At 37.4% G+C, this 27,361-nt stretch overlaps 1 protein-coding gene and 1 long non-coding RNA gene across 9 annotated transcripts in view; both read left to right on the forward strand.

The window, feature by feature from the left end:
- The window catches only part of LOC110440071 (uncharacterized), a 66,213-nt gene extending 40,541 nt beyond the window's left edge, over nt 1-25,672 (forward strand). For 5 of the 6 annotated variants that reach the window (XM_073914713.1, XM_073914709.1, XM_073914712.1 and 2 more), the window contains one exon: nt 22,657-25,672. In XM_073914713.1, coding sequence (XP_073770814.1) covers nt 22,657-24,447 — 1,791 coding nt within the window. In that variant the 3' untranslated portion in view covers nt 24,448-25,672. Of the gene's footprint in view, nt 1-21,477; nt 21,668-22,656 lie in introns of those variants that run through there. The other variant, XM_001333183.7, reaches the window with a different exon arrangement.
- Nucleotides 11,773-19,127, forward strand: LOC137496586 (uncharacterized). Of its 3 annotated transcripts, none has more exons than XR_012386319.1 (7): nt 11,773-11,848; nt 12,157-12,212; nt 12,763-12,822; nt 12,926-12,996; nt 13,618-13,723; nt 13,988-14,099; nt 15,120-19,127. It is a non-coding gene; the product is annotated as an uncharacterized lncRNA (long non-coding RNA). The 3 variants fall into 3 exon arrangements; XR_012386320.1 differs by having other exon boundaries at nt 12,929-12,996; XR_012386318.1 differs by lacking the exon at nt 11,773-11,848 and having other exon boundaries at nt 12,126-12,212.
- Nucleotides 25,673-27,361: the final 1,689 nt, after the last annotated feature.

Below are 27,361 nucleotides of genomic sequence, written 5' to 3' on the forward strand. Positions count from 1 at the left end.
GTTTAGGTTTTTTTTCTTTTATGGTTCCTAAGTACACTACCTGACAAAAGTTTAAGGAACATCAAATAATAACTTGACTTATTTATAATAACTTATTAATAAGTTGATTATTTTTGTATCAGATGTTGCTTATATGAAAAGCAAAGGACACTAGATTATGCTTATTTTACCAAAAAAAAATATGATCATGCTTTTCAATTATTTAATTAGGACAGTAGAATTACAGGACAGTTTAATTAGGACTTTGCTTAGACAAAAGTCTTGTCACTTAACAGAAATAATGTACAGTATAGAATATAAAGTCATGGTGCGGTGGAAACAGAGTTAGTATTGTGTATGACTCCCATGGGCTTGGAGGACTGCATTCATACATCTCTGCAATGACTTAAATAACATTAATAATGTCATCTGGTATAGAAAATGTTCGTGCAGGTCTCCCAGAGTTCATCAAGATTCTTGTATTTATCTTTAATGCCTCCTCCTTCATCTTACCCCAGACATGCTAAATAATGTTCATTTCTGGTGACTGGTCTGACCAATCCTGGAGCACCTTGACCTTTAAGTTTGAAAAGGAGCGTTATCCTGCTGAAGAATTTGCCCTCTCTTGTGGTTTGTAATATAATGGGCCGCACAAATATCTTGATACCTATGGCTGTCGATGTTGCCATCCACTCTACAGATCTGTTATGCCCCCATACACTGTAAAAAATCTTATGTGCTATTTACTTAAAAAAATAATGGTTGCTCAATTGCACACATTTTTTTTTAAGTAGATTTCAAAACTAGATTTTTTTAAGCAAAAACCACTTGAATGAATCAAGTGAAAATTTATTTTTTTTGAGTGATAGATGATAAATTTTATATTATTAGTGGAATGTGCTTTTATAATTTATGCAAAACCACCACCATTTACTCAAACAAGCTTTTTTTTAGCAAAAACACTTGTAAGAATCGTGAAAATTACTAGTTTTTTTCAGTGATATATAAGGATTTTAATATTATTAGTGGAATGTGCTTTTGTAATTTAAGCAAATTAACCACCATTTACTCAAACTTATTAATGAAAATTACTCATTCATAAAAAGTTAAATATACAATAATGAAATACAAACACAATGCATTTTTGCCAAATATCTTTTTTTTTTTTACATGTTCCACTGACAACAAAATGGTACATACAGTTTGTTAAACAAATCTATTTGTTTATTATAATAAATATGGAAACTATTCTCTATCAAAATCTGCCTGAGAAAACCGCTCCTCATTTGTGGGAAAATGCAGTGAACATTTTCTCCATTATTCTGAAAAATTAAGCAAACAAATATTAGTATTTATACACTATTATATAACCTTTTAATTACTAATTTTAATTATTAATTGCATTACATCATCAATCATCACCTTATGAAATGGAAAAAACTGTGCATAGCTATTGGTAACTTAGCTTAGCCGAGGCTTACCACTTAACAAGATCACTGTTGTTCTTTTACCACACATAAATGTTGCCTGATCATTGCTGTTAAATTTTACAATGCAAACAACTTGCTCAATTTCAATATATAATTCAGAATAAACAAAGAATCAATTTCAAATAGCAATGGGTGGTTAAAAATACCTCTGTATCCCTATATACATCATATGGCAAAAACTAGGTTCCTGAGCAATCTTGAACAGCATGTGTCTTTCTGAAAGAGCTTATTTAGGACATTAGAAATGATAAACTATTACTGCATACCTCTTAACCTGCTCACTGTTGATCTGCTCCTTCAAAATGTCGTCTGATTACTGCCTTTGTTGAGATTCAAATGCAAACATCTCAATCAAATCTGGATGATTGAGTACATTTTCCTAAAATAAATGTGAAACCAGCTTTCCTAAATTTTATTTGCTTAATTTGTTTCTCAAATTAAGCCTAATAATTGCACTGGTTTGCTTAAAAAATAAGTCAAATTCATCGCTTGATTTTATTAGCAAATTCCTCTCAATATTTTATAATAAATCCAGAATATCAATTCTTTAAAGAAAATATGCAGATTATTTTTAATGACCACATCAATTTATTTAATGAAAATTACAAGCCTCAAGATTCTTTTTTTTTTCAGTTTTCTCAATGTAACCCCAAAGCAGGATTTTTCCTTCACCAAACTTAACTGATCTCTGTGAGAATCTCGCATCCATGCGAGTTCCAATAGGTCTTCTGCAGTATTTGTGATGATTGGGATGCAGTTCAGCAGATGGTTCATTAAAAAGTCTATCTTTTGCCACTTTTCCAAATGATCAACTAGACGTCAAGTTATTATTTGTTGCTCTTACAACTGCCACTTTTGTCCAGTAGTTTACATCTATCACAAGTGTATGTTTTCCACTCACTTTTTCACTTAAACTAGGGCGTCATTGCTCTGTTTCTTTGTCCTTATTTGAAAAGTTTGAATGCTGCTATCTGAACTTTTTAAAGGACGAAATGCAGAAACCATGTTGCTTTCATATTTCATAAAACAAAAAAGTCCTGTGTGGTTTGACTGAAGAATAAAATGTGAAATATAAGATTAAATATGCTTGTTTTTTTGTTATGGTTGTGGTGTTGTTCTTTACTACAGTGCTGAGAGAGCTCAAATGGGTTTAGAAGTAAGGTTAAGAAAACATACGCAAATATAAAAACTGTGACAAATGGAGAAAATCTCTTTCGTTTGACAACACGTACACATGATTTATCACATTTCTATTTACGCTTGTGTTTTTTAAATGTGCAGCGCATTTGAACTATCTTGGCCACCATGCTTTACACTCCAATTTGTCACGAATATTTCAAAATATATTTTAGTACGAGCAGCTAGTGAACCAAGACTAAATATACTAAAGAAAGGGAAGCGAACTACAAGCGTGAACACTAAGTATAATGTTACCCTATATAAAAATGCAGCCAAAAAAAGTTTCGATTATTTGACTATTTTTACTAAAATGTCAAATAAGAAAAATGTCACATAGAGATTTTGTTGAACATAAATCACTGAACCTGAGTTCTAAAACTATGTAATATGCAATAGAAGTGAATTGACCTCCCCAACTAATTTGTAGCTATAGAAAATGATTTAATTTGCAGTAGTGGTTGTATAGTAGTATTGTTCTTGATTTAAGATACTTACAATTTTTCAGTATATAAGGGGCAATTTTGCTCAGTTAATTCCAAAAATTCATTAATTATCATACACCTTATATAACCTAGCTGGCAAGGCGTAGCCTACAACCTGTTTATTTAAATATTGTGTGGTCTGGTCTCCTCGTCCTTAAGAGAGAATCAGAATGGAGAGGCAGTGTGGGCGAGCTGGTGGAGGCGATGATGGGATGTGGGGTAGCAGGTTTGTCCTTATCAAAACATTATCTGGGACAGCAAGGTCGCTGCTTACCAGAGGACACTTTCTGTACTTCGAAAACACTGTTAAAACCACCCACTACGATGCAGCTTAAAGAAATAATCCTCCAGCCCAGCTGTTTCACACTGCAAGAGAGCACTAATGCATTTTTTGTCGTTATGTACATGTATGTGTGTGTGTATGTTTATGTACACAGTGGAGATCAAAATTAGAGAACAATTTATGAACGCTGATTTGCGAAATAACCAAAGAATAAACATTGCGGATAACACTTCAATGAAACTGAAAGAACACAAATGATTGTTGCGCAAAGAAATTGTACAGAATGTGCTGTGATCTTGGTCCAGTTTTCTTCCAGCTCATTGACTGTTTTTTTTTTTGTTTTTTTTTGGGGGGGGGGGGTATTTCTTTGCTGCGGGAGATTTTTTCAGAGAATTTCAGTCAGGTTTTGGTCAGTATTCTGGGCTGCTATTTAATAATTTTAGTATTTTCAGACTGAATGAACTGCTTTACCTGTTTTGCTCATTTCAGTTGCTGTCTGATAAACATTTTCATCTACTCTGCCATGTAGCCCTATGTGAGACACCTCAGCTGTGGAAAACACCACCAAACTTTTACTGCCTGATTTTACACACTTTGGCTTTACTCTTTTTAGAAACATTAACATAAAATGTTTAAACATAATGTTTCCCATAACTATTTATTAAATTTCCTTTAGCTTAGTCTCTTATTTATCAGGGGTCGCCACTGCGGAATGAACCCCCAACTATTCTGACATATGTTTTACGCTGCAAATGCCATTCCAGGCGCAACCCATTACTTGGAAACAACTATACACAATGGTCAATTTTAATTCAAACTAGTTTAATGTAAATTTTATTTACTTATACTGCAAGTCTTTGGACTGTGGGGAAAACTGGAGCACCTAGACGAAACCCACACAAACATGGCGAGAACATGCAAACTCCATACAGAAAAGCCAATTGGCCTTGCTGGGACTCAAAACAGCGATCTTCTTGCTGTCAGCTAACATTGCTAGCCATCTCTCCTGGAGTCATACCAACACTGACTCACATAATTAACATATCTCTTGACTCTGGTTTATTCCCCACTTCATTTAAGCAGGCTAGGGTAACCCCACTGCTAAAGAAACACAACCTGGACCATATGCTACTTGAAAACTACAGATCAGTATCCCTGCTTCCATTCATGGCCAAAAATCTAGAGAAAGTAGTGTTCAATCAAGTCCTAGACTTTCTTACTCAAAACAATCTCATGGACAACAAGCAATCCAGCTTTAAGAAAGGCCACTCAACTGAGACTGCCCTGCTCTCGGTCGTGGAGGATCTCAGACTGGCTAAAGCAGACTCAAAATCATCAGTCCTCATCTTGCTGGATTTGTCAGCTGCTTTTGACACTGTAAACCACCAGATCCTGCTATCTAGGCTTGAGTCACTGGACGTTGCGGGCACTGTTATACAATGGTTCAGATCTTACCTCTCTGACAGGTCATTCAGGATGTCTTGGAGGGGAGAGGTGTCCAACCTACAGCATCTAAACACTGGGGTACCTCAAGGCACTGTTCTTGGGCCACTTTTCTTCTTCATCTACACGTCATCTCTAGGACCAGTCATCCAGAAACATGGATTTTCCTACCACTGCTATGCTAATGATACCCAGCTATACCTCTCTTTTCATCCTGTGATCCCTCGGTTCCAAAAACGGAAATGCTTGTAGTTTCTGCCAACCCGACTCTACACCATAACTTTTCAATCCAGATGGATGGGGCAACCATTAATGCATCCAAAATGGTGAAAAGCCTTGGAGTAACGATTGATGACCAACTAAACTTCTCTGACCACATTTCTAGAACTGCTCGATCGTGCAGATTCGCACTCTATAACATCAGAAAGATCAGACCCTTCTTATCTAAACATGCAGCTCAACTCCTTGTTCAAGCTCTTGTTCTCTCCAAACTGGATTACTGCAACTCTCTACTAGCCGGGCTCCCAGCTAACTCTATCAAGCCTCTTTAGCTGCTCCAGAACACAGCAGCATAAGTGGTCTTCAATGAACCTAAACGAGCACATGTCACTCCGCTGCTCATCCATTTGCACTGGCTGCCAGTTGCTGCTCGCATCAAATTCAAAGCTCTGATGTTTGCCTACAAAGCGACTTCTGACTTTGCTCCTTCTTATCTGCTCTCACTTCTGCAGATCTATGTGCCCTCCAGAAACTTGCGTTCTGTGAATGAACGTCGCCTCGTGGTTCCATCCCAAAGAGGGAAGAAATCACTTTCGCGAACGCTCGCGTTCAATCTGCCCAGTTGGTGGAATGAACTCCCTAACTGCATCAGAATGGCAGAGTCACTCGCTATTTTCAAGAAACGACTAAAAACTCAACTATTTAGTCTCCACTACACTTCCTAATCTGCAATTGCCTCTCTGAATATCACACTAACTGTACTCAAAAAAAAAAAAATACTAATACTTTCCTTCTTAGACTTTACAGACCTGAAACTTGCCTATAGCTCTTATTCATTGTTGCTCTTATAGTTGTGTAAATTGCTTCCTTGTCCTCATTTGTAAGTCGCTTTGGATAAAAGCGTCTGCTAAATGACTAAATGTAAATGTAAAGCCCATTTAAAATGAGTCTGTTTTATGGAACTTTTCAGGCAAGATACAATATTTAATGTCAAAATAAAATTTGCCATTTATTCCTAAATATAATCTTTACAACCCATGGCTTGCTTTTTGTCAATAATTTTTAGAGCTACAATTCATTGAGTGAAATATCTAAAACTATTTACATACACTCCAACCAACTGAACATTTCAGCATCACAACCTTTTTACACATTTGCACCAGATCAGGTTTCTGCACTTTGACCTGTTGATAAATGCATGCATAAACCAACCCAAGCTCATTCTGATTATCTACCCCAATATACATTTCTGAAGGGAGTAAAATACGTCCCACGAGCTATGTTTTTTGTTTTAAGTTTTTGTTTTTGCGAATCCACTGTGTACGCTTTTACAGATCTCAAATTTCTCTCTGGAGTGCTATTGGAGCCTGCTGTACTTGCGTAAATCCACCAGAGGCCGCTGTCGATTGACTGACTGACCAACCAACTGATCTCCCCACCCTCCTCCTTCCCTAAACCCAATCAATAGTGTTTTTAAAAGCAATCCAGAAAAAGAAAATCCCTAATCTGATTTTTACCACATTTTCAGATTTGACCACATTCTCACCCTGTTATTTACTTGTTTATTTCGTTTTTTAAGTTTTATTTTTGTTGCGTCTGCTTTCTGGAACTGTTTTTCACCAGACTTAAACCCTGTTGTCACAGTCAACTCTGCTATTCGTCTCAAGTCCGCCAGCGTACGTGTTGAACTACCGAACACATTGGTAACAGCGGAAAAGCCGTAGATACAGAGGAAAGTGGTCAGCTGGTAAGCGAGAACAGGAGTGGCATCTTACCTCCCATAGCGCTCATTTTAAAGATGAAATGCAGCCATATGTTGTTCTGGCCACATAATTCACAATCTCCTGAAAAGTATATAGGGCTAGATTTTCAGAAAGAGTCTATCTTGGCTAAAACTGATTATGTGAGCCTATAAACACAGGTATGATATCTGCTCTTTGCCAACTTTCTATTAAATCATATCCAGAGAACCTGCAAGGAAAGCTAAGGAGTCGGTGATCTAAATGACTCGTGAGAATAAGTGAAGCATAGAAAGTATTATTTTGGACACATGTTTACAAATCCTAAGAGCAATCACACTCCTTTTCACAAAAGCAATAAAAGAGATTATAATACCTTTGCTTTGTGGAGAAGAAAGCCATTATACACTGAGAGGCATTACTGCAGCAGTGAATGCAGATGGAATATCATGTTTTGTAATGCAGCTCTTGCACAGTGATGGGTGACATTCACTCAACGAATGAGACACAAAGGCAACAACAGCTACATTCTTTCATCCTCGCAGACGCTGGCCTCCGTCTGTTTTATTGAAATATCCTCAATGAATCTCTCGTCCTTGTGCTGAGGCTTATGCACTAATCTCCAGTCATAATAGGCCTCATTATTAAACATATTGCTGTAAACCAACACGGCCATCTGGCTCAGCGAGTGCGGCACTGAACAGGACAAGAACTACTGTTCCTTTCGTGTCACCTAGTCGTAGCAGACTGTAAAAACACAAGCTGCTATGACGGCTGGTTGGGGGTTGGGGTGGTGCAATTTGATTGACGAGAGCATGAATGACCTCATAATGGATGAATTTGTATGAGGCGATGCAGAGAGGGCTTTGATGGACTGAATCAGCCAGTGGTAATTAAACGATTAATAGTACTTAGCTCAACTCAGATCATCTTCTGCGCTGGCTCCCGTGGGGCCCGTCATCATGTTGAAATTACACAGATGTTATCGCTCTCCTCGCCTGTAGACAGACACGCAATCAGCGTTTGGTGCGAAGGCTCGATCACGTACGTTCTACGCCAAACCAATGTCAAATGACACAAAAACAGATCATGATGATGTTAATGCTCTGCCGTCTGATCAAGTCAACCCCTTATGAGTCCATTTCAGCAACAGATATTTTTCTCACACTCTTGTCCACTGGACCTTAATGAGAGCTATAACTGGAGGGCGCTGAGTAATATCCAAGTTGTTGAAAAATCATTCCCAAATGCAAACTTTGATTTATTCATTTATTTTATTTTTGGCTTAGTCAATTGATTAATCAGGGGTCGCCACAGCAGAATGAACCGCCAAATTATTCAGCATATGTTTTACACAGCGGATGCCCTTCCAGCCGCAACCCAACACTGGGAAACTGCCAAACACTTTGCATTTACACACATACACTACAGCCCATTTAACTTATTCAGTTCACCTATACCGCATGTCTTTAGACTGGGGGAAACTGGAGCACCTGGAGGAAACCCATGCTAACATGGGGAAAACGTGCAAACTCCACACAGAAACGCCAGCTGACTCAAGCTGGGGCTCAAAATGGTTATCGTCCCATGCAATTTTCACTTTTGTCTTTTTTTATTTTATTTTTTTATTCGGGTTTCTTGCTGTCTGCCATCTTAGTTGAAAAGAAAACACGCTTGTTTTTTTTATCAACTGAATGAGTGTATATATGTGCCATAATTGACCTCTTTGAATTTCGTTTTGCTTTATACAAAACCTCCTCCTATATCTTTTTGTAAACAGATAGCGAATCTGCTAAAGATGATGTCTTTTATTTCTCTGCATTTTAACAATGAAGGAATCCTGGTATGCAGTCTGTCCTGTGTTTAGATGTAGAGGCTCACAGGTGTTCCTACATAGAATCTCAGCTTCAGAAGAAACAGCATAACTGTCTAGTTTTATATATAAGGGGAATGTCTTAGAAAGACTGGGAAAAAAAAAACAAAAAACTATAGCTGGTATGAGCTAAACATTTTTTGTTGGACTGTTTTACGACCTCAGGCGATACATCAAAATTGCATTTAAAGGATGTAGCTACAAATAGTTTAGGATACCGTAAATTTGGTCATATGCAGTCAAACGACAGTCTGTTATTTTCCGTTTATTATATTTAGCAGACTTAATAGGTGCCGTGAAATATTAATGTATAATTCAGCTCTAACCCCCTCAGATTATTTATTAAACATTTCAGAATATTGGGATTTTCTGCTCTAAACACAATGTAGCTGTTGTTGTTGCCTGTGCCTTTAATGCTAGTTCTCTCCACCCACCGGTCCCACATGCCTGTCAGAGTGTGCTTCAATCTCTGCCTCGGCTGCGTCAGATAAACAGCACAGTGACAGACATGATGGAAGAAGATCTCACATAACGTTTGTGAGAAATACTACAGTAAGAACTTTACCAATGATTAATTAATGTATTTGTGGAGGAGTTAATTCAAACCTTTCTACAATGATGAGTCACACAATGTCGTTACAAAGCTCATGCATATACGCACAGACACACACACACACACACACACACACACACACACACACACACACACAGAGTGCAGGTGTTTAACTTTGCATGGTTTTTGCATGGCAAATGTGACAGGATACAGGTTAATATCCACTGCTGTATGAATATCTGTTATGTTAATGTACAAAATAAACCTGATTTAACGTCCACAAACCGTGATTGAAGCGTCTTCTTTTATAAGTGTACTGACATGCGGCTGTGGTTTATAAAGTAAAGACGGTAAATTCCCTGTAATTCATTACAAACATGCACTGTTTTTAAAACTCATTCTTGATCACATTTTATGATCACATTGATGATCACAGCGAGCTCAACAGATCTTTTAATTCCAGTTGCTTTGCACACATCCTTTCTTGTTGAAATGATTACATGCGTTACGGAGACATGTTATTTAGCGGCTGTCAATCAATTTGGTGAGCAGGAAAACCTCAAAATGGGGGGGATCTGGATCGTATTTTAACGTCAGGAAATGTAAAAAAGAGATTATTGACTGTTGATATACTATACACACAGTTCTGTCCAAACAGCTCACAAAAGAGGATTTTCATCATAGGTGCCCCTTTAAAGTACCTATTCATGTCCAACATTTTACCACAAAGTAGCATCTGCTGTGCTGCAACAAAAACTGGTTCCATACACACTGTAGGAAGAGTTTAGAGTGTGGCTGCTGTAACAGGCTGAGCCAGAGGGTGTTTAGCTGATGCTGAAAAGAACATCAGATTCAAAAGCTAAGTCCAGATTGCAATGGCATGTCTGCATCCAAATGAAAGTGGGAAAACAGCATTAAAACGTTGTAATACATATGCAACACTTGTATGGCAGAGTTATTAAAACAAAGGCAGAGCTGCAGGATACACTAAAATCACAGAGGAGTGCAATGAGCATGACAACCTTGTACATCGATGTCATTGACAACAATTCTGTTGTGTTAAAAGTATCCCTAATATGTTAGTTTTTTGAAAGCCTTCACTTTTATAGATACACTGTAAACGATTTCTGTTGTTTTCACGGTATTATACTGCATTTCTCAACAGTTGTTTACTGTATAAGCTGTGCACAGTGTGTTACTGTATATATTGCTGTTTTCACAGCATGATAATGTATTCTCAACATTTCCATACTGTGAACATGATTAACAGTATGCTACTGCAGATTTTACAATGAATTTTGGGAAAAAATCAGTTACTGTGCATCTAAATACAGTACTGCAAATGACCATGAAAAACTCTACACACACTTTATATTATTATTATTATGTTTATTTTATTTTTTGACAGTATTTTGTGAAGAAAAATAAAATAACCAGTTTCTTCAGACTGTTCAGTGCATAAAACTGTCCCCTGGTTTTCAATATTTGGGTGTACTGCACCTTAATTTTATAAGGTTAACATGAAAATATTAAATCATTTTTAATCAACATAACTTTGTGCTTAACCAAAACGTAAACTGGAACAAAAGTATTTGATTCATCATGAAACCAAAGTCAGCTTAAATGTCATAATGACCAGCCTGCTTTAGACGGATTCATGAGGTTAGGGCACCCGTCATCACCATGGAGGTCACATATCTCCGCATTTTCAAAACAATATTTTAAAATACCCACCATCTCTATAAATAAACCACAGACTTGAGTTTAAAACAATTACATTCCCGCATGAAAAACGGTTAAAACTAAATTTTATAACACATTCATTATAGAGCCATCTAAGACCGGGGCAAGTCTCACATGTCTAGCCGATTATAACCTCGTTTCGCCGGATACATGAGTGATGATGGACACCCTGGAGGTCAGAATCTCCGCTATCGGCAAAGCACGCTTAAAATTTACGCATGATATCTATAAATAAACCACAGATTTGAGTTTGTAAGAACTACATTCTCGCATGAAACACTGTTAAAATTTCATTTCGTGACATATTAAACGCAATATTTATAATATTAGCTGGGCTTTCTCATCCGCCATTACCATTTGCTTGTTGATGTGAAATGAATTCTGGGAGAAAAAAAAATATATATATTTATATATAATTCTCAAAACACTTCAAACGAACTTTATTCTTATTGTCAAGGTCAGATATATGTAATAATTTCGCTGGTAAAGTGAATAAAAAACAATGTTACCATATTGTAATCAATATCACGTTTGCACTGGTTCGGTTCAGCACTCGAGCAACTCTGAATCGTATTGAACCGAATTGAACCGTTTGCTCGGGAATTATTTGATCACACGTGTTCACAAGCACATTCAGCAATATGCAATTAGTGTATAATTAGTGTATAAATGCTTGTGGCCAAGCAGTATAACGAAATAGTAATGAATCATATACAAAAAGGAATCGGTTTTAGGCGGATTCGATTATTTACTGTTCACTAAGGAGCCGATTCATAGAACCGAATGGACACGACTCGACATGCAGGCAACGGCTCTCCTAATTTGAAATTCACCTGTCGTCTTTCATCCAGCGAATTCATCCTCGGTAAGTGTTTTAAAGTCAAATTCTGTCCGTTAAAGGATTGTTTTATAAGTATTTCTGTGTATTGTGTGTGTAATTTAAAAGAATTAACTAAGTGACATTAGTTGTAGGTTCTTATGTTATGTCACGCTATCCGTTAACAAACGGTATTTTAAACAAGAAATAACAGACGCCAGGCGGTCATTGTAGTGTTTGCGAGGTATTAGATACAGTGAGTTTATCTTGAGTGAGTTTTTGACCATACGTTAAGTTACCTGAAAAAAACATAACTTTAACTTATTGTAACTGCATTAATGAATTCTCTATTTCAGCACAACACTGAGATGAAGGCGAAGTCACCATGAAAAGTTAAACGTTTACCGTTAAGGTAAGCTCTGGTCTTCACATAGTCATTATGACTAAGCTATCATTATGGTGAAATTTTTCAACTGTAAGTTAGTTATTTAAACTAAACTCATAATGAAATGAGTCTTAACTGTTTTATTAAATGGAGCTGAAAATTAAATGCAGTTGAATTATTTTAAGCTAACGTTAATATTAACAAAATACATATTAATTGTCTATTTCTCAATAATGTTAATGAGCTTGATTTATAGTGTGTCATTAATTGTACATTTAATTTTTGGTGTTCAGGTGTACCTGAAGTGAGTGTACGTTCTGAGTACACAGATATAAGCCAAAGTCATTATCACTATATATATATATATATATATATATATATATATATATATATATATATATATATATATATATATATATATATATCCATCCTATTCTAAAAGAAATTGATGGGGTCAGAGAATGATTTGTGTACAAATGTATTTTAACCCCATACAGATTGGTATGGTTGTACCATAGATTTAGATTAATTAATGTTAAGTCTTATTTTACTCTTATTATATTAATCTGTTTTTCAGCTACAGTAATTGATGTTGAAAAACTGATGCTACCAATCTCTCCTCACTTGATTATTCAAGGTAATGTTGATGTCTTCCTCATTTTGATTAGATTTTTAAATGTCAAGTTGTTCACAGATTTGTTGTGAGGAGTTTCATGTACAACCTCTTTTTCTTCTTCCAGCAGTTCCTAAGATAAAAAAAAATCTGGTGTTAAAACAGCCACGCCTATGCTATCTGCCTACCAAGTGCTGAGTAAATATTAGACAAACATTTTTTTCTATAACTGTTGTCTTTGTGTTTATTAGCAATTTTACTGGGTGTATGTGTTTTTTTTTTTTTTAAACAGCCTGGAAACTGTAAGTTTAGTTCAATATGTTATTTTATGCTATTCATTTTTGTGTTAACATAGATTGCATGGTGAAGCTATCGTTTTATAGTGGGAAAATGTAAAAGAGAATCACTGAATACAATGGCATAATGATTCTGCTTGTTCAAAGAAAGTACTTGATTTAGTTTTCCTTAAGCGACACATCAGTTTTTATGACTATTGCTTGACACTTGAATTGAAGGGACAGTTCACCCCAAAATGAAAATAATAGCATCTTTGGCATCCTCCACTTGTTTCAAAATAGTTATACATTTAATTTGTTCCGTTGAACACAAACTCGTATTTTTTTAAGAAATTTGGTTCAAATATGGATGTCAATAGTTACTGGTTACTAACATTCTTTAAAATATCTGCTTTAGTGTTTAAATTTAAACGGATTTAAAACACATGGAGTAATGGTGGCAAAAAAGTAAACTATCCTTTTAAATATTTTATTCTGAGACTTATTTATGTATGTCTTGTCTTTTGCCATATTGTCTTTCTAGCTCAGATTGTGATGAACCTGGAATGTGACACCAGTTACTCTTAAGACAAAAACCGAATAAAGCACAGATGTGGAGGGATTTGCAGCCAAACTGAAGGAACCTTTAGGTAAAAGCACCTGCTTTATTTAGATCTGAAGTATTTTATTTGACATAGAAATTTATTGTTTTAATTCTAATTTAAAGCAAACAAGGTTGAGCACCCCTGGTCTAAAAGCTCAAAAATGCTGTTTCCGTGATAAGGTTAAATGTAGTTGAGAAATAGATTCATTAGGATCAATGCTTAAATTAAACATTTTCTTCTCTCTGTAGACCAAACATGTTTACTATCCCTCACATTTTAATAAATTGTTTCTGTTTTTGTTTCTTACAGTGTGGGTGAACATACTACCTGGATGTCCAACAAAGGCTGCACAAGAGCTCATTTGATAACACATATTCTGTCCTGTCTACATCTCTGATGACCTGGAAGTGCTACGACATCAGTGAGTAATACATCTTTATATTGTCATGCATACAGGATTTCTGTAAGCTTAGCTTTAATGTTAGTTTGTAATCAGCAGTGACTGTTTTAAAAAATTAAGTATTTAAATTATTCTCAACGTTTTACTGATGCTGTGCACAGTAACGTTATGATGATTTAGTTTGAGGAAATGTCACTAGAGGGTTTGTATAAAAAATAAATAAATAAATTGTATGAAATGACTCGATAAAATGTTTATTTGTCTCGCTGACATGCCATCACTGCTGCATATTAAAATACAGTAATACGAATTGACAGCAGAATATTACCACAAACATTTCATGAAGTAGGCTAGACTGCTCTTTAGTTCTCTACTCAACTTTAACACATTTTCTCTTGTCTCGTTCAGCCTCTCTGCAGATTTTGCCATAAATGAATGCTTAGTGATTACTTTGTTTTATGCAAACCAAATATCAGTAACTCATCATTAGCATTATTTTTAAAAATCACCCACGGCTTTCATGTTCTCTAACGCAATCTTATCTGTAAGTTAGAAGTGGATTTATACGTGTTAAAAGCCTAAAAGTATTTAATTAACATTAGTCACGTTAAATTAGATTATTTTTATTTATTTAATTTTAAATATGTAGCCTCTTAAAGTCAGAATGAACTGTGTTTACCCCTCTTAAATCCGTGGAAGCACTAGTAGTGTGATCATGGAATCAGATATTCGAGCTATACAGAGTCGGACATTAAGTTAAGATGAGACTTTATTTTTTACACACCTGTGTGGACACCTGACTAGCGATCTTCAAGAACAATGCCCGCTGATCTTTTCCCCATTAACGTTAGTGTAATTTCGAATTGACAACAAACTGTATTTCACCAACAAAAACTATTTAAAAAACTGTTATATATATTATATATTTAGATATATATATATATAAACAACAGTGCAGTGTTTCGTTTCTGAATGAATTAAATGGTTTGAGGGATGATTAGTTTTTACTTCAGTGATTGATTTTGCTTGTCATTTTTGCAGGATCATCAGAAGTGCTCCTGCCCTTTTTCACTGTCCCTTTCCACATCATTTGGCCTTCATCATTTCCTGTCTTGTAGCAGTATTTTCACCTGTTTTTAAAATTGTAATAATTTTTGATACATTAATTGTTGACTGGTTTTAATGATCAATTGTTTATTAGTGTTCTGTTGCTTTGTTATATTGAATAATTGCTACTGTGTTAGCATGGTTTACACAATAAACCTTTTTTGTGAAGTTAAAGTTTCAGTTTCTTTATTTTTCTTGTATTTCTTAAACAGTTAAAATAACACTTGTGCAATTTTTGAACATTTTTACCCATTATAAAGTAGCACTATTAAATAAAATAAAATAACATTTAATAACTGTAAAATACTATACAGTAATAATGAAAGTAACGTTAAAATACCGTAGTTCTTCATGGTAAAAATGTACAATAAAATACTGTTTTCAGTTTTGCAGTATGTGTATCACTACTGTAATTGGTGTTACAGTAAAAATCAACAACAGTAAAATGATGTATTATATTTTACAGTAAATGTAATACTAATGTAATTAGTATTACAGTAATGTTACTGTTTTATGAAATACAGCAGCTACTGGATAATTGTTGCCAGTAACTTACTGTTAATTTAACAAGAAATCGTTTACAGTGTAGATAGTTGGTGTAATGTGAAAAAAGGGTGTTTGCTAAATTTAGAAAAACCTTCATTTTTGCAGCACTGCTGGATTAGTGCTCCAAAATGATACATGAAAAAGAAACTTGCTTAATAAATGTTGGCACAAATGTGCTAATAACTACACTATATGAAAATATAATGGAGGACACCTACAACATAGCTGTTTGATCAGTAATAAACACAAGCGGCCAAATATAAAATACAAAGTGTGGTAATACCAAGTCAAGAGGATGCAAGTACAGAGCTAAAAGACCAATGTTTGAGAAGTCAGTGGTCATTTTTAAATGCCCATGTCACAACAGGCTCTACAATTGTCTGGATTTTCATTAGGGGTGTAGTCATGGTGAAAAAAAAACTGCTAAGAAATATCTGTCTGGATCTTGTGTCTCCTCACAGTGAAATGTAATAAAACGTGACTACTTTTTGGGCAGTTATAAACATTTGTTTCTTTTTTTGGGCTGGAAAATGTATCAAATACCGATAGTAGTGTGCCTCCATTCATCTTTTTGCTTTTTTCTACCTTCGGCCCATCCACCTCTCTCTCTCTCTCTCTCTCTCTCTCTCTCTCTCAAACACACACACACACAAATTCGTTCCCCTCCCTCCCATTCGATTGATCAGAGAGTTGTGGGTGTCTTGGATGAGTCATATCAGCAATTTACCCAGTTTAAAGCATCTTTCAAATTACTTCCCTTCCAGTCCGGTAACGTGCTGATAACTGATAACAGTTTTCGTTCCTACAAGGAGATTTGGAGGACACTTGTGCGCTTGTGTTGTTAGGCGCGCGTTTATGGTGCGTAAAAGTGTTGTGCGGTGAGGTGCGCATGCGTCCTTAACCTGCTCCGTCACACCAAAAGTCAAGGAACCGTGGCAAAAAAAAAAACTTGAATGAAGAAGACTAAACTACAGTTGTATAAATGTATAAAACCACTCAGTTTGACATTGTCCAGAACAAAGGAATTTATGGTTACTTCATTTAGGCGAAAATACTAACTCTTGAATGGACCTTACACTTTTCTTGTTGACGTTTAATACCGCAGTTTATCTTTTGTTTCATCTTTATGTTCATGTTACTTAATTCGCTTGTGTGTTTATTCCATCGAACATAATCTTCAAAAAGCTTTTTAGAGTTCCTTGCCATATCTAAAAATCTCTGTCAATGATAAAACAGTTGGATAGTCTCTCTCTCTCTCTCTCTCTCTCTCTCTCTCTCTCTCTCTCTCTCTCTCTCTCTCTCTCTCTCTCTCTCTCCAAGTATTTGCCGTGATACCGACTTTTAATGTAGAATGGGCAATAGCACAGAGGAATCATAAGTCACAGCGCTTGGATGATAGCGCCCTCTCCTGGATTTATTTCCAGAAGATGTACATTAAGACAAAGCAGTAGCATATTAAACCCTCTTAACTGTGGGCTGCATTAAATTTACTATGCATTGACGTTTTAATTTAACCTTTAAAGTTATCCATATGGAAATAAAAATACAATTTGGAAGTCTAAGCATATAATTCTATAGAAAATATTCCTATAACCTTCCATACAAATTATCATACTTCCGTGAGTTTGTCCTTTGTCTTGGAAAAATAAAGAGAAACATAGTAATAAAAATAAAATTTAACCGAAAATCGGTGCACGAGGAAGCTACAAATATGTAAAAGTGTTTATGTTACATTATATTTGATAGAAGAGAAGAGTTATTGTCACTATTGTCTTTCCGACCTCATGTCTCGGCCACTTCTCGTTTATAAAAAGCATATTAGAGATTTTAGCTAATGTATGTTTAGAAATATTTTAGTTTAATATATTCGAATTAATAAAAAAAACTGATCTTACATTTTCTTATCTCATTTGTGATGTGTTTATAGTCTATATGTTTTAATCTGCACAAATAAAATGTATATATAGTGAATTAAACATGGTTTCAGATCATGTTGAAATACTATTTAAATTATGTATTCAGAACATTATACAGAAAAAAACGTACTAATATTAGCAACATATTATTATTAATAAAGATTGAAGATCAGATAAAGGGTAGGCTATTTATTTGCAGTATTTTGTGAGGTGAAGCTATGCACAAACGGCACAGTTTTTTTTAATACATTGGCTTTGTTTCTTAAAATGCACAATTTTAAAGCGGATTAAATGAACAAACGTAAATGTCTGTTTTATTTGTACATCGCTTGCACCTAGTCCAAATGTTATGGGCGAGCTGATCCATCCTCTCTCCCCGTGAAAGAAAGAGAGATTTATGGCAGGGAACCGATGACTCTCGCTGATATCAATCGGCTCATTAACTCCAAATACGAAGCCAACCTCCGACGTAATATGTCACTGACCAAAGGTTTTCAATTCGGAGAAATGCGCTTTGGTCTGTTCTCTGTGCAAAAAACGCAGGAGATGCAGAATCCTAATGTATTATTAAACATCCAAATTTACTTTAGGATTCATATTATTTATGTATCTTTACAGCACAGCCGCTAAGCGTGCAATCAATCGACTATATTTATTACAATGGAAAATGTTGTTTCCTGCGATAGATAATAATAAACATGTTCATAAATCGTCTCCCCGTTTATACCCTGTTTTTAAAATAACAAAAGGCGTCAATTACAAACGCGAAAATGCATGTAAACACGGTGGTGCACGAGAAGCGCACGAAACAGCTGTATGAATGACGACGCACGCGAGGATAGAGTATGCTTCATCCGCAGTTACGAACTGTCAAACTGTAAATATTGAGATATTCCGAGGTCAAACACTCCCCGAGTCTAAATTTTCGAAACTGGGACACCGCACGGAATAAATAAAACAAACAGAGCACTGCTACCCGCAAGTTAGTCCAGTGGCAACGGTCAAAGAGCGCGTGCTGCTGACACACAATGAACTGTCTCGAAGGGGACGCATGTTCATTGTCAATATTTACGTGGATTATTAGCTCATTATTCGGTTTCAATCGTCAGACTCAAGTGACTACATGTGTCCCGGGGCTCATTCAGGACCGAGGCACTTCTCAATCAGACATTTTCGACAAAATCAGAGGCTATAGCCTCAAGAGAGCAGTCGCTTATGAGAATTTGCCATCAAAACAGATGCGGTGCTCGTGTGTGGGCGCAAGGCTTGGGCTACACACCATTAAGCTCGAGCCGCAGCTGAGTAAAATGTGAAATGGGAGAATTAATCGATCCCAGGACGATGCTTTTTTTCAGTCTCGTGGGAGTATGAATTCTTTTATTCATGAGCGTGTTATGTCACTTCCATTAAGCAATGGACATTTTTGAGTGTATTTGAACATACATTTTCATAATCGCAGCCAAAATGTCTACAGAGCCCTCAAAAAAAAAAAAAAAAAAAAAACTTCACGAATCTTGTCCTTGTGTAGGTGTGAACACTACTCCCCATCAGCCCATATAGCTTGGCTGCGCAAGAAAAACTTCAAAAGCGCTTTTATCCACCATTACGGTCATCTCTCTTTGTTTTATCTCAGATTTTTTTTACATATAATGTATTCATTCTCTTCTTGAGTGGGCATTTTGGGTCCTGCGTGAAGTGCATGGGCAGTTAGGAGGAGGTGAGTCAGCGCGGGGGATGGAGAGCGCTGGTTAAGGGTCGCAACTGCGCTAATGCTGAGTGGCAGTCGATAATGCCAAGCCGTATCAAAATCTGACCCTTGGCCCTTGGAGCTCTTAAATTATTCGCCACCAAGGTAGAAAAGGACACGCATTCACACTCATAGCTATACTACGCGCTTTTCTTTCAACCCCTTTGTTGTATGCCACATTTTCTATACAAAATAAAAGGTCATTTGTACAACAAACGTAATAAGCATATTTATTGTGCATGTATGTACTTGTGTGTGTATATATCTATGCACCATCCGCGCGTTATACCGAGCACATTGGTTTTAGTTTTTTGTTTCAATTACATATAGACTAATTGCCAACCTTATAGACTATTTTGAGGGATGTAAACAAAAACAATGGTTCCATTATATTTCCTGTTTTACATTTTCTATTTCTATAGCCTCCGAGAATCCCAAAAGAGGCACATATTGCTAAATAATGTTATAAAAGCTGTTTTAAAATTAAGTTATGATTGAATTGCCTCTTGTTACAGTTATTAAATAGTTTGATAACAAGCAGGAAATGTTCATGGGCCAATAAAATGAACACATTGAAAAGGTCTATATTGCTGAATACAGCTGTATATGTTTTTGATCAGATTATATGTTTCTTAGGAAAATAAACAGCGTCATTTTTTATTAAATAATCTTTAGATCAGCTTATAGTTCTTTAAACCACCATAGATACACACTTAAAATGTTCTAATTTGGGGATTTAAAGTGATGCGTTTGAAAAACATTTTTGTTTTCCTAAAAGAGTTTCATTTATATGTAGCCTATTAATATTAATATATTTAACATTCACTATAAACACCAGCTCTGCTGTTTATACAAAGGAAATATGGATGCTAAACTTTCTTAATGGAATCATATACCAACCTTCAATTTTAATAGAGCCGAAAATAACAATGTTTTTCAGTCATAAACTCCTTAGTTTCTAAATTGAATCCCTTCTTTCGTCAACCTGATTAACCACACTCCTTGAAAATAACAGTAGCCTAATAAAGAAAACAAATAAAAAGCAAACACGCGATAATAGGGTTAGGAAAAGTCTTAAAGTTTCATGGCAATTCAAAAACACGAGTCTATTGCATGCAACCTTTGAAAATATTGAAATAAGGTTCCCACTCTGTAATGAGACAGCTTTGATGCTGCCATTTCGAGTGTGGCTCGTGGGACTTCAATATCCGCACTGCAACTAATCCAATTACACGAATCATAAACTGTGATTGGCGGGATTGCTGTTGGCTCCAATGCCACGCGAGCATTTTCCAATTAGGCCTGTTCCTTAAAACCTACAGTATTCATGTAAAGGTTCTAAACCACGTCACGCAGAATTCGAACTCGAAAATAGAATGCCAGAGCAAAGGCTTCATTGAACGTCTGGCGGCTTCTGGACTGTGTACAGGTCAGGGGAGTCTACTGATGCTTACCTGTACATTCGTGTAATTAAAAAAAGACTGTTAATGTGAAACCATTACACGAGAATGACGTTAGAGACAGATGGATGAAAGTCAGGGGCGGCAGGAGACAAAGAGCGGAAAATTGGACGAGCTCGGGAAATTGAGCGGAAGTAGAGCAGTGAAGCTGAACCGCCTGCGTCACGGTGGGTGCAGCCGTTCGGTCTCTCCAGCTCTGATTAAGGACATCACAAACAATCAACAGGCCAAAAGGGGGTACAGAGTAGCCTTTCTGGCTGCTTTAAATTAAGCCGAAGTCATCATCTGTATTGGAAATAAACTATCATTAAAACTTTAATCTAAAGTGTTAACAACAGCAAACCTTCAGTGCTCCATCCACCCAATTAGATTTAGTGTCCGTATGAGTTAATTTAGCAGTGGTGCTTTCAGTGTGTACCGCCGCGCTCCGTTCTTAATGGAGAGACTGTTTCATTCATGCAATCTCTGTTCATTCATCAGAGCACCGTAGCGTACCCTCTGAGTTCAAACGAGACACGAAATTCTTATCAATGGAGAGTCTGACGTCAAGAGCGGCGCGATGACTCGTGGATCACGTGTTAAGACGCGTCTATACAAATGGGAGTTGCGCTGTCCGTGGTCCTGAAAAAAATCACGCTCCGCATTCATCTCTCAACAGTGCAAGACAGACCGAAGTGTGTTTCAAATAACTGTTTTTGGGAAAGCAAACTTACTTTAACTCAAGTTTTTAAATGAAAAGGATAGCGCTCGTTTCTAAACGTCATCCAAGAAGCACAAGGCTTTGAGTTCCAGCTAATTTGTTCGGGAAATCAGGTGAGTAAGTGCACTGCCATTCATACATTTACTAGGCAAACAGTTTATAGTTCCCTATAAAAACAAAAAAGGTTTTTAAAGAGTAGAGATAAGTTTTCCGATCATGTTATTTACATTGAGATCGCGTGTTGTTGGATGTCAGTGCGAGTCATTCAAGAAAATGCTGGTCGATCGATCAACAAGCGTTTCATTCATAAATTTCTCGCCTTTTTCCCCCGCAAGAAAACAAGACGCGTGTCTTTGTCTTTCTTATATATTATGTCTGAGCTTTTTTGTGTGTTAGAGCAATTTAAAATCTGAGACATTAACATTATTATGAGATTGTGCGTGGGAATGGGGATTTTGAAGATTAGTTTGCATTGAGTTCATTGATTAAAATTCCTAAGCAGAAACGGGAGAGAACGCACACACACGGCATTAAATAAACGAACATATTGTGTTTACATGAACGAATGCACATTTAAAAATGAAATAAATATTGCTTGTATTATTTTGTCAGAGAGGGTTTTCATTCACAAACTGCTCCGAGAGAGTGCAGGTGCATTTATACGGTTTCATTCATTCAGACATGCTTGGCATGCTTTTGCAAGATAATTTCCACTGACAAAGTGTAGTTTTAATTTAGTCATTAACCATATGCCGCCTTGTTTTGGTGCTTCGCTAATCCGACTCAATAAGTGATCATTGAAGAGGCACCCGGGGAATTGGCTCGAGCTTGCTTTTATACGCAGTCTCTGCGTGGACTTGCTTTAATTAAAGCGGAACAAGTAATTTATTGTGAAAAAAGTAATAGTGTGTATCTGTCATACTGTTGTAAAAAGCCAGCGCACGTTTTAATATTTAATCATGCCAATTAATCTAAACAATTTTCACTGCACTCACGTTGTGCTTCTATTTATTAAATGTAAAAATATAAATGCAAATACACTTTTCATGTAAATAAATAAATAAAAAGATTAATCACCATTCTTTCCCTTTGTCTCTATAAGGTGCTCCCCTCTCCCCCATCCTGTCCTCTCTGCATGGTCATGTTCTGCTGTTGCTACCCCTCCAGCACCTCAGCTCTCCTGTTAGTCCTTCTCAGCCTCACCCCCCTGCCGGCCCTGGCTGCTCCTGCACTTCAGCAGAGATCTTCAGTCAGCAGCATCGATGAGGCTCTCCACATGGCAAAAGAGGACCCGGGGGCAACAGAAGGAGATACTTGGACACACAGGAAAGTGGACAGCCTGCTCCAGAAACCCCTGGGACAGGAACTTGTCTCAGATATGGACTCTGCCAGTGCTCTAGCCTCAGTTCTGCTTGAGGCTCTCGACCACCCAGTTAGAGAGAAGATGGCTAAGGGGAATTCTGAAGAAGCACTCCTGATAGAGGCGACAAGGAATCATGCAGTGATGGAGCAGGACATGGAAAAATCATCAGAGTCAGTTCATCAAGGTGAGGAAAATGGGGAACAAGAAAAGCCAAAAGATGGAAGTGAGAACAGTGTGAATACAGTTGAAGCAGTGGATGGAGAACTGCAGAGTCAGTCTGACGTAGCCTCCTCCCTCCAGCGCAAAGCCAGGGGTTATTTCCAAAATATTGACCTCGGACTGCAAGACAATGAGATCCTCCCACCTTTAAAAGGCTATAAAGCCTATAACCAGCAGCTGGCCCAGGCGACCAAGAAGCTGAAGTGGCAGGAGGAGCGAACAAAAAGCCCATCGCAGCTTGAAAGAAACTTTATGGACGATTTTGACTTTGTGGAAGAGGAGGAGGAAGAGATTCTGACCCGCAAGGAAGAAGAGGCACGGGCAAGAGCAGAGCAGGAGGAGGTAAGGCGGCAAGAGGCAGAAGCACAGGAGGCTCGTGAGGAGGAGCAGAGACTGGCAGACATCGCCTCTGACATGCTTCTGGAGTACATGGGCAGAAAGCAGAAATCCTCCTCCTACATGAGAGACATGAATGAGGTGGCTCTTCTGAACAATGTAGCAGAGGACAAACGCTCGAATGAGGTAGAGGACAGTGATGATGATGATGAGATGGATCCCCAAACCATCGACAAGCTGATCGAGATCTCCAGCAAGCTGCACTTGCCTGCTGATGATGTGGTTGAAATAATCAGTGATGTTCAGGAGAAGAAGAAAAAGAGGAAGGATTTACCCCAGAACAACACCCCTCGTTTCCGTCCTCTAGTTCCCCTCAAAGCCAAGCCGAGGCCTCAGGCATATCAGTATCCCAAATCACCTAAGAAATCCTCTTATACAGTCGACCCATATAAGAAATGGTATAAGGAGAAAAACAAAAGCAAGTTCAGCAAACAGGACTACTGGTTTAAGCCGCAAAAGCAGTTTCTGGCCTATCCCTCGTTCCCCTATTATCAGAAGCCATATCGAGCCTACTACCCAGTCTACTTCCCCGCTCCTAAACCTCGGTTCTATACAAATCCTGCTCTGTCATTTGATTACAACTTTGGGGGCTCCATGGGGTATGGTCTGAAGCCTCCAAACCGCAGGTACAGAGACAGGCCCAAGACGAGGGACTGGAAATGGGCGCAAGCCCCTCAGCGCTCCCAGAGCCCCTACCCACAACCTGACACTGTCATATCTAATTACATTCTCCCCCATCCCCGAACTTACCAGGCTCTCCCTATGCCAAAACCACGTTCTCCTCCAAGTGGGAGAGCTCCTTCTTACATTTATCCACCAGACTATGTGTATGATGAGCCGGAGTCTCCACAGGAGAGTGACGAAGAACTGGAGAACTTCATTGAGAAGATTTATTACAATCGTAGGTTATTTTAGACAGTTGGAGAGTTCAGGATTTTCTCAAGCGATGAATCAAGCGATGAAAGAGTGAGGAGAAAAAGCTGACAGGGGGTTTTAGTGACAGGGCTGTGAGCAGACAGTTAGGTGTTTCTTCTCCACTCTTGTGTTTTGATACATTCCAAATCAGGAACGGAAGAGAAGGTGCTGCTACATCAGAACCTCTCTGCGTGCACTCATTTTGTTTCTCTCGCAGTTTACATTTTAATTTGGTGAGAGAATAAACAGGTGAATTTGTAAGGTTTCATTCAGGTATGTTTTTGATTCTCTTGCATGTGAAAAAAGAGAAATATATATATAAAAGAAAACTAAATGGCGAAAAGAAAACGTTTTTGGTGCCAATTGCAAGAGTCCCATGTTTATACAAAGATTTATTTTCTTTAGGAAACACTTGATTAATTGAAGAGCAAGGCTTGTGGTTGAATTCTTGACACTCCAGGGCACAGTAATAATTGCTATGGCGCAAGTTACACTTACAAGTAACTGTCAAATTATTACAGGCTTTTCCTGAGGGTCTGTTGGATTGTTTTGATCAATGTTCCTATTGCCTTAATACTGATCACTGTTTTAGCTCATCCATGTGCATGCAGGTCTTGCACCACTTAAAAAAAAAAATGATTCAGTCACGCACGCTGTAAACAATGCTTGAAACTAAATCTTCCATTTTATTCACAGAAATGCAAAACGGTGGATATCTTTGCTAAGTCGGTGCCCTGTCAATCTACTTGGTGGAATACCTGTACACATGTGATTTAATGTGTTAACTTCACATCTTGCCAAAATTTTAAAGAAATTTGAAAAATGCCCCTGTAACTGTGGGTTACCTCTAATGTTTAACAACTGAGTACAGGATCTTTGTCTCGAGAGCCAATAGAACGCTGTATAGTAATGTTTGTTCTTAAAAATAAGTTTTCAAATGTCTGAAGTTTGTGAGGAAAACTCTGAGGGTGAACAGTTTGCACGTCTATCTGTATTTGCATCTTTAAAAAAAAAATCACAAAAAAAAATCTGCCAAATTTGAGGAAAATTTCCTTGATCAAACTGTGATTATTTAAAAAAAAAGATAAAAAAAAACAAAACAAAGACAACTCTAATTACTATAGCAAGTGTTTTCATCAGTGAATTGTCTTGTGAAAGGAATTTGTTGTTGTCAACTTCCAGATTGTAAGTTGTACAGTGTCAAATAAAACAAGTGTGTGTGCAATGTGTAAATAACAGCATGTTGATTACTAGTTTTGCTATATGACAAAAATAAAAGCAATTATTTTATTAAAGTCAGTTTTTTAACAAATGTCTTATTGGGACGTCTTTGATCAGATCCTGCGCAGAAATTAATGAATTTCTGTAGCACAGAGGGGACGATATATGCCGTTTCTTATCTCACCTGTAGCAGAAATTGCATTTGACGTCACAGGGAGTTTGAACCAGCATGCCCAGTACATCTTTGAATTTTATCTGCATTTTCCACAAGCCTTTTCAAAAACGCTGAAAACACATACTCAAAGGGATTTGATCCTCCACGTGCCTATGAAGATCATTTATGAAACCCATACATACACAGCTCTTAAAAACCTTTACAAGTCACGACTGCATTACTCATGTCGCTCTGTTCCGCGACAAACATATTCATCTGAATAAGACGTGAGAAAACACACTGAACGTATTTACCAAACATCACACGCCAAATTACAGGAAATAAGATCTGAATGCATGCGAAAAAAACAAAAACAAATCCGTGTTTTCACCCTCCTGAGAATGATGCCATTCAATGAGACGCTTGAAGATGAAAGTCATTGGCTAATAAGAAGAACTTTGAATAATAAAAGGAGACTAATGTGAAGGGAATAGACATGGAGACACACTGAGACCAAATGAAAGAGAGGGGTGGGGAGAGAGAAAGCTGCAGTGATTAATGAGTCACATGATTGACGGGTGAGTCATCTACTGCCATGCACCACTGCAGAACCTCCAGCACTTACACCCTCTCCCTCGCTCACACACAAACAGCAGCCCACTCCCCCACACCATGACTTCGGACACAATGCACAACTCAATTATGCTCAAACACACCTGCATTTGGCAACACGCAAACACACCCACCACCATGAGGCCCATCTCACATGCATTTGGTTAAAACACCAGCGTGACCCCTTGGCGGTGGGATTTAACCCCAAACGGGCGTTCATTATCGTGCTGATGCACTCTAAACATCTTCCTTAGTGGTCGATCCTACTGCTTGAAAATTTTCCATTAGTGACCAGAGTGCCTATCGGGGTGGGTGGGGGACAGTCGTTTATGTGGCTCTGATGTGTTTCTCTCATTCCTTTCTTTTAGCTTTTGTGTGGAAAACGCAGAGGGCCATGAATGAGCATAAGAAGTCTCACGGCGCTGCTGTCGGAGGCTGGTGAGTCATGGCCACTTATGTTCTGCCTCAACCTCCATTTTGAAACAGTTTCATTGAAATATGCAAAGAGTCTGTTAAGTTACGCCGGTAATTACTGTAAATGGACGCCTGACTGTTCAAAACCTTCACAAGCGAAATGTTCCAAGTCATTAATGCACGCCGCGGCCCCATGTTCTCCATCTGTTGCTCGTGATCGCACGTACACATGCTTGCAAAAATCAGTCATAAACACAGCCTGATGACAGTGGGGCCAGTACTTCAGAGGTAAAAAAAAAAAGTGGTTGATAATAACTGTGACTCAGACGCCAGCTCTAATGATGCATTCTGCCAAGCCGACCGACCAACACAGCGAAAAAAAAAAAAAACACACACACTCTCAGGATGAAACTTTCTCTAAGGTGCTTCAAAGTGCCTCCAAGACCTTTGTAGATAGACAGCCCCCCATTTGTGGCCTTCCTGGATTTCAGTGATTAGCCGTAATTGAACAGA

The sequence above is a fragment of the Danio rerio genome, chromosome 10 (assembly GCF_049306965.1).
Source record: "Danio rerio strain Tuebingen ecotype United States chromosome 10, GRCz12tu, whole genome shotgun sequence".
Classification (NCBI taxonomy): domain Eukaryota; kingdom Metazoa; phylum Chordata; class Actinopteri; order Cypriniformes; family Danionidae; genus Danio; species Danio rerio.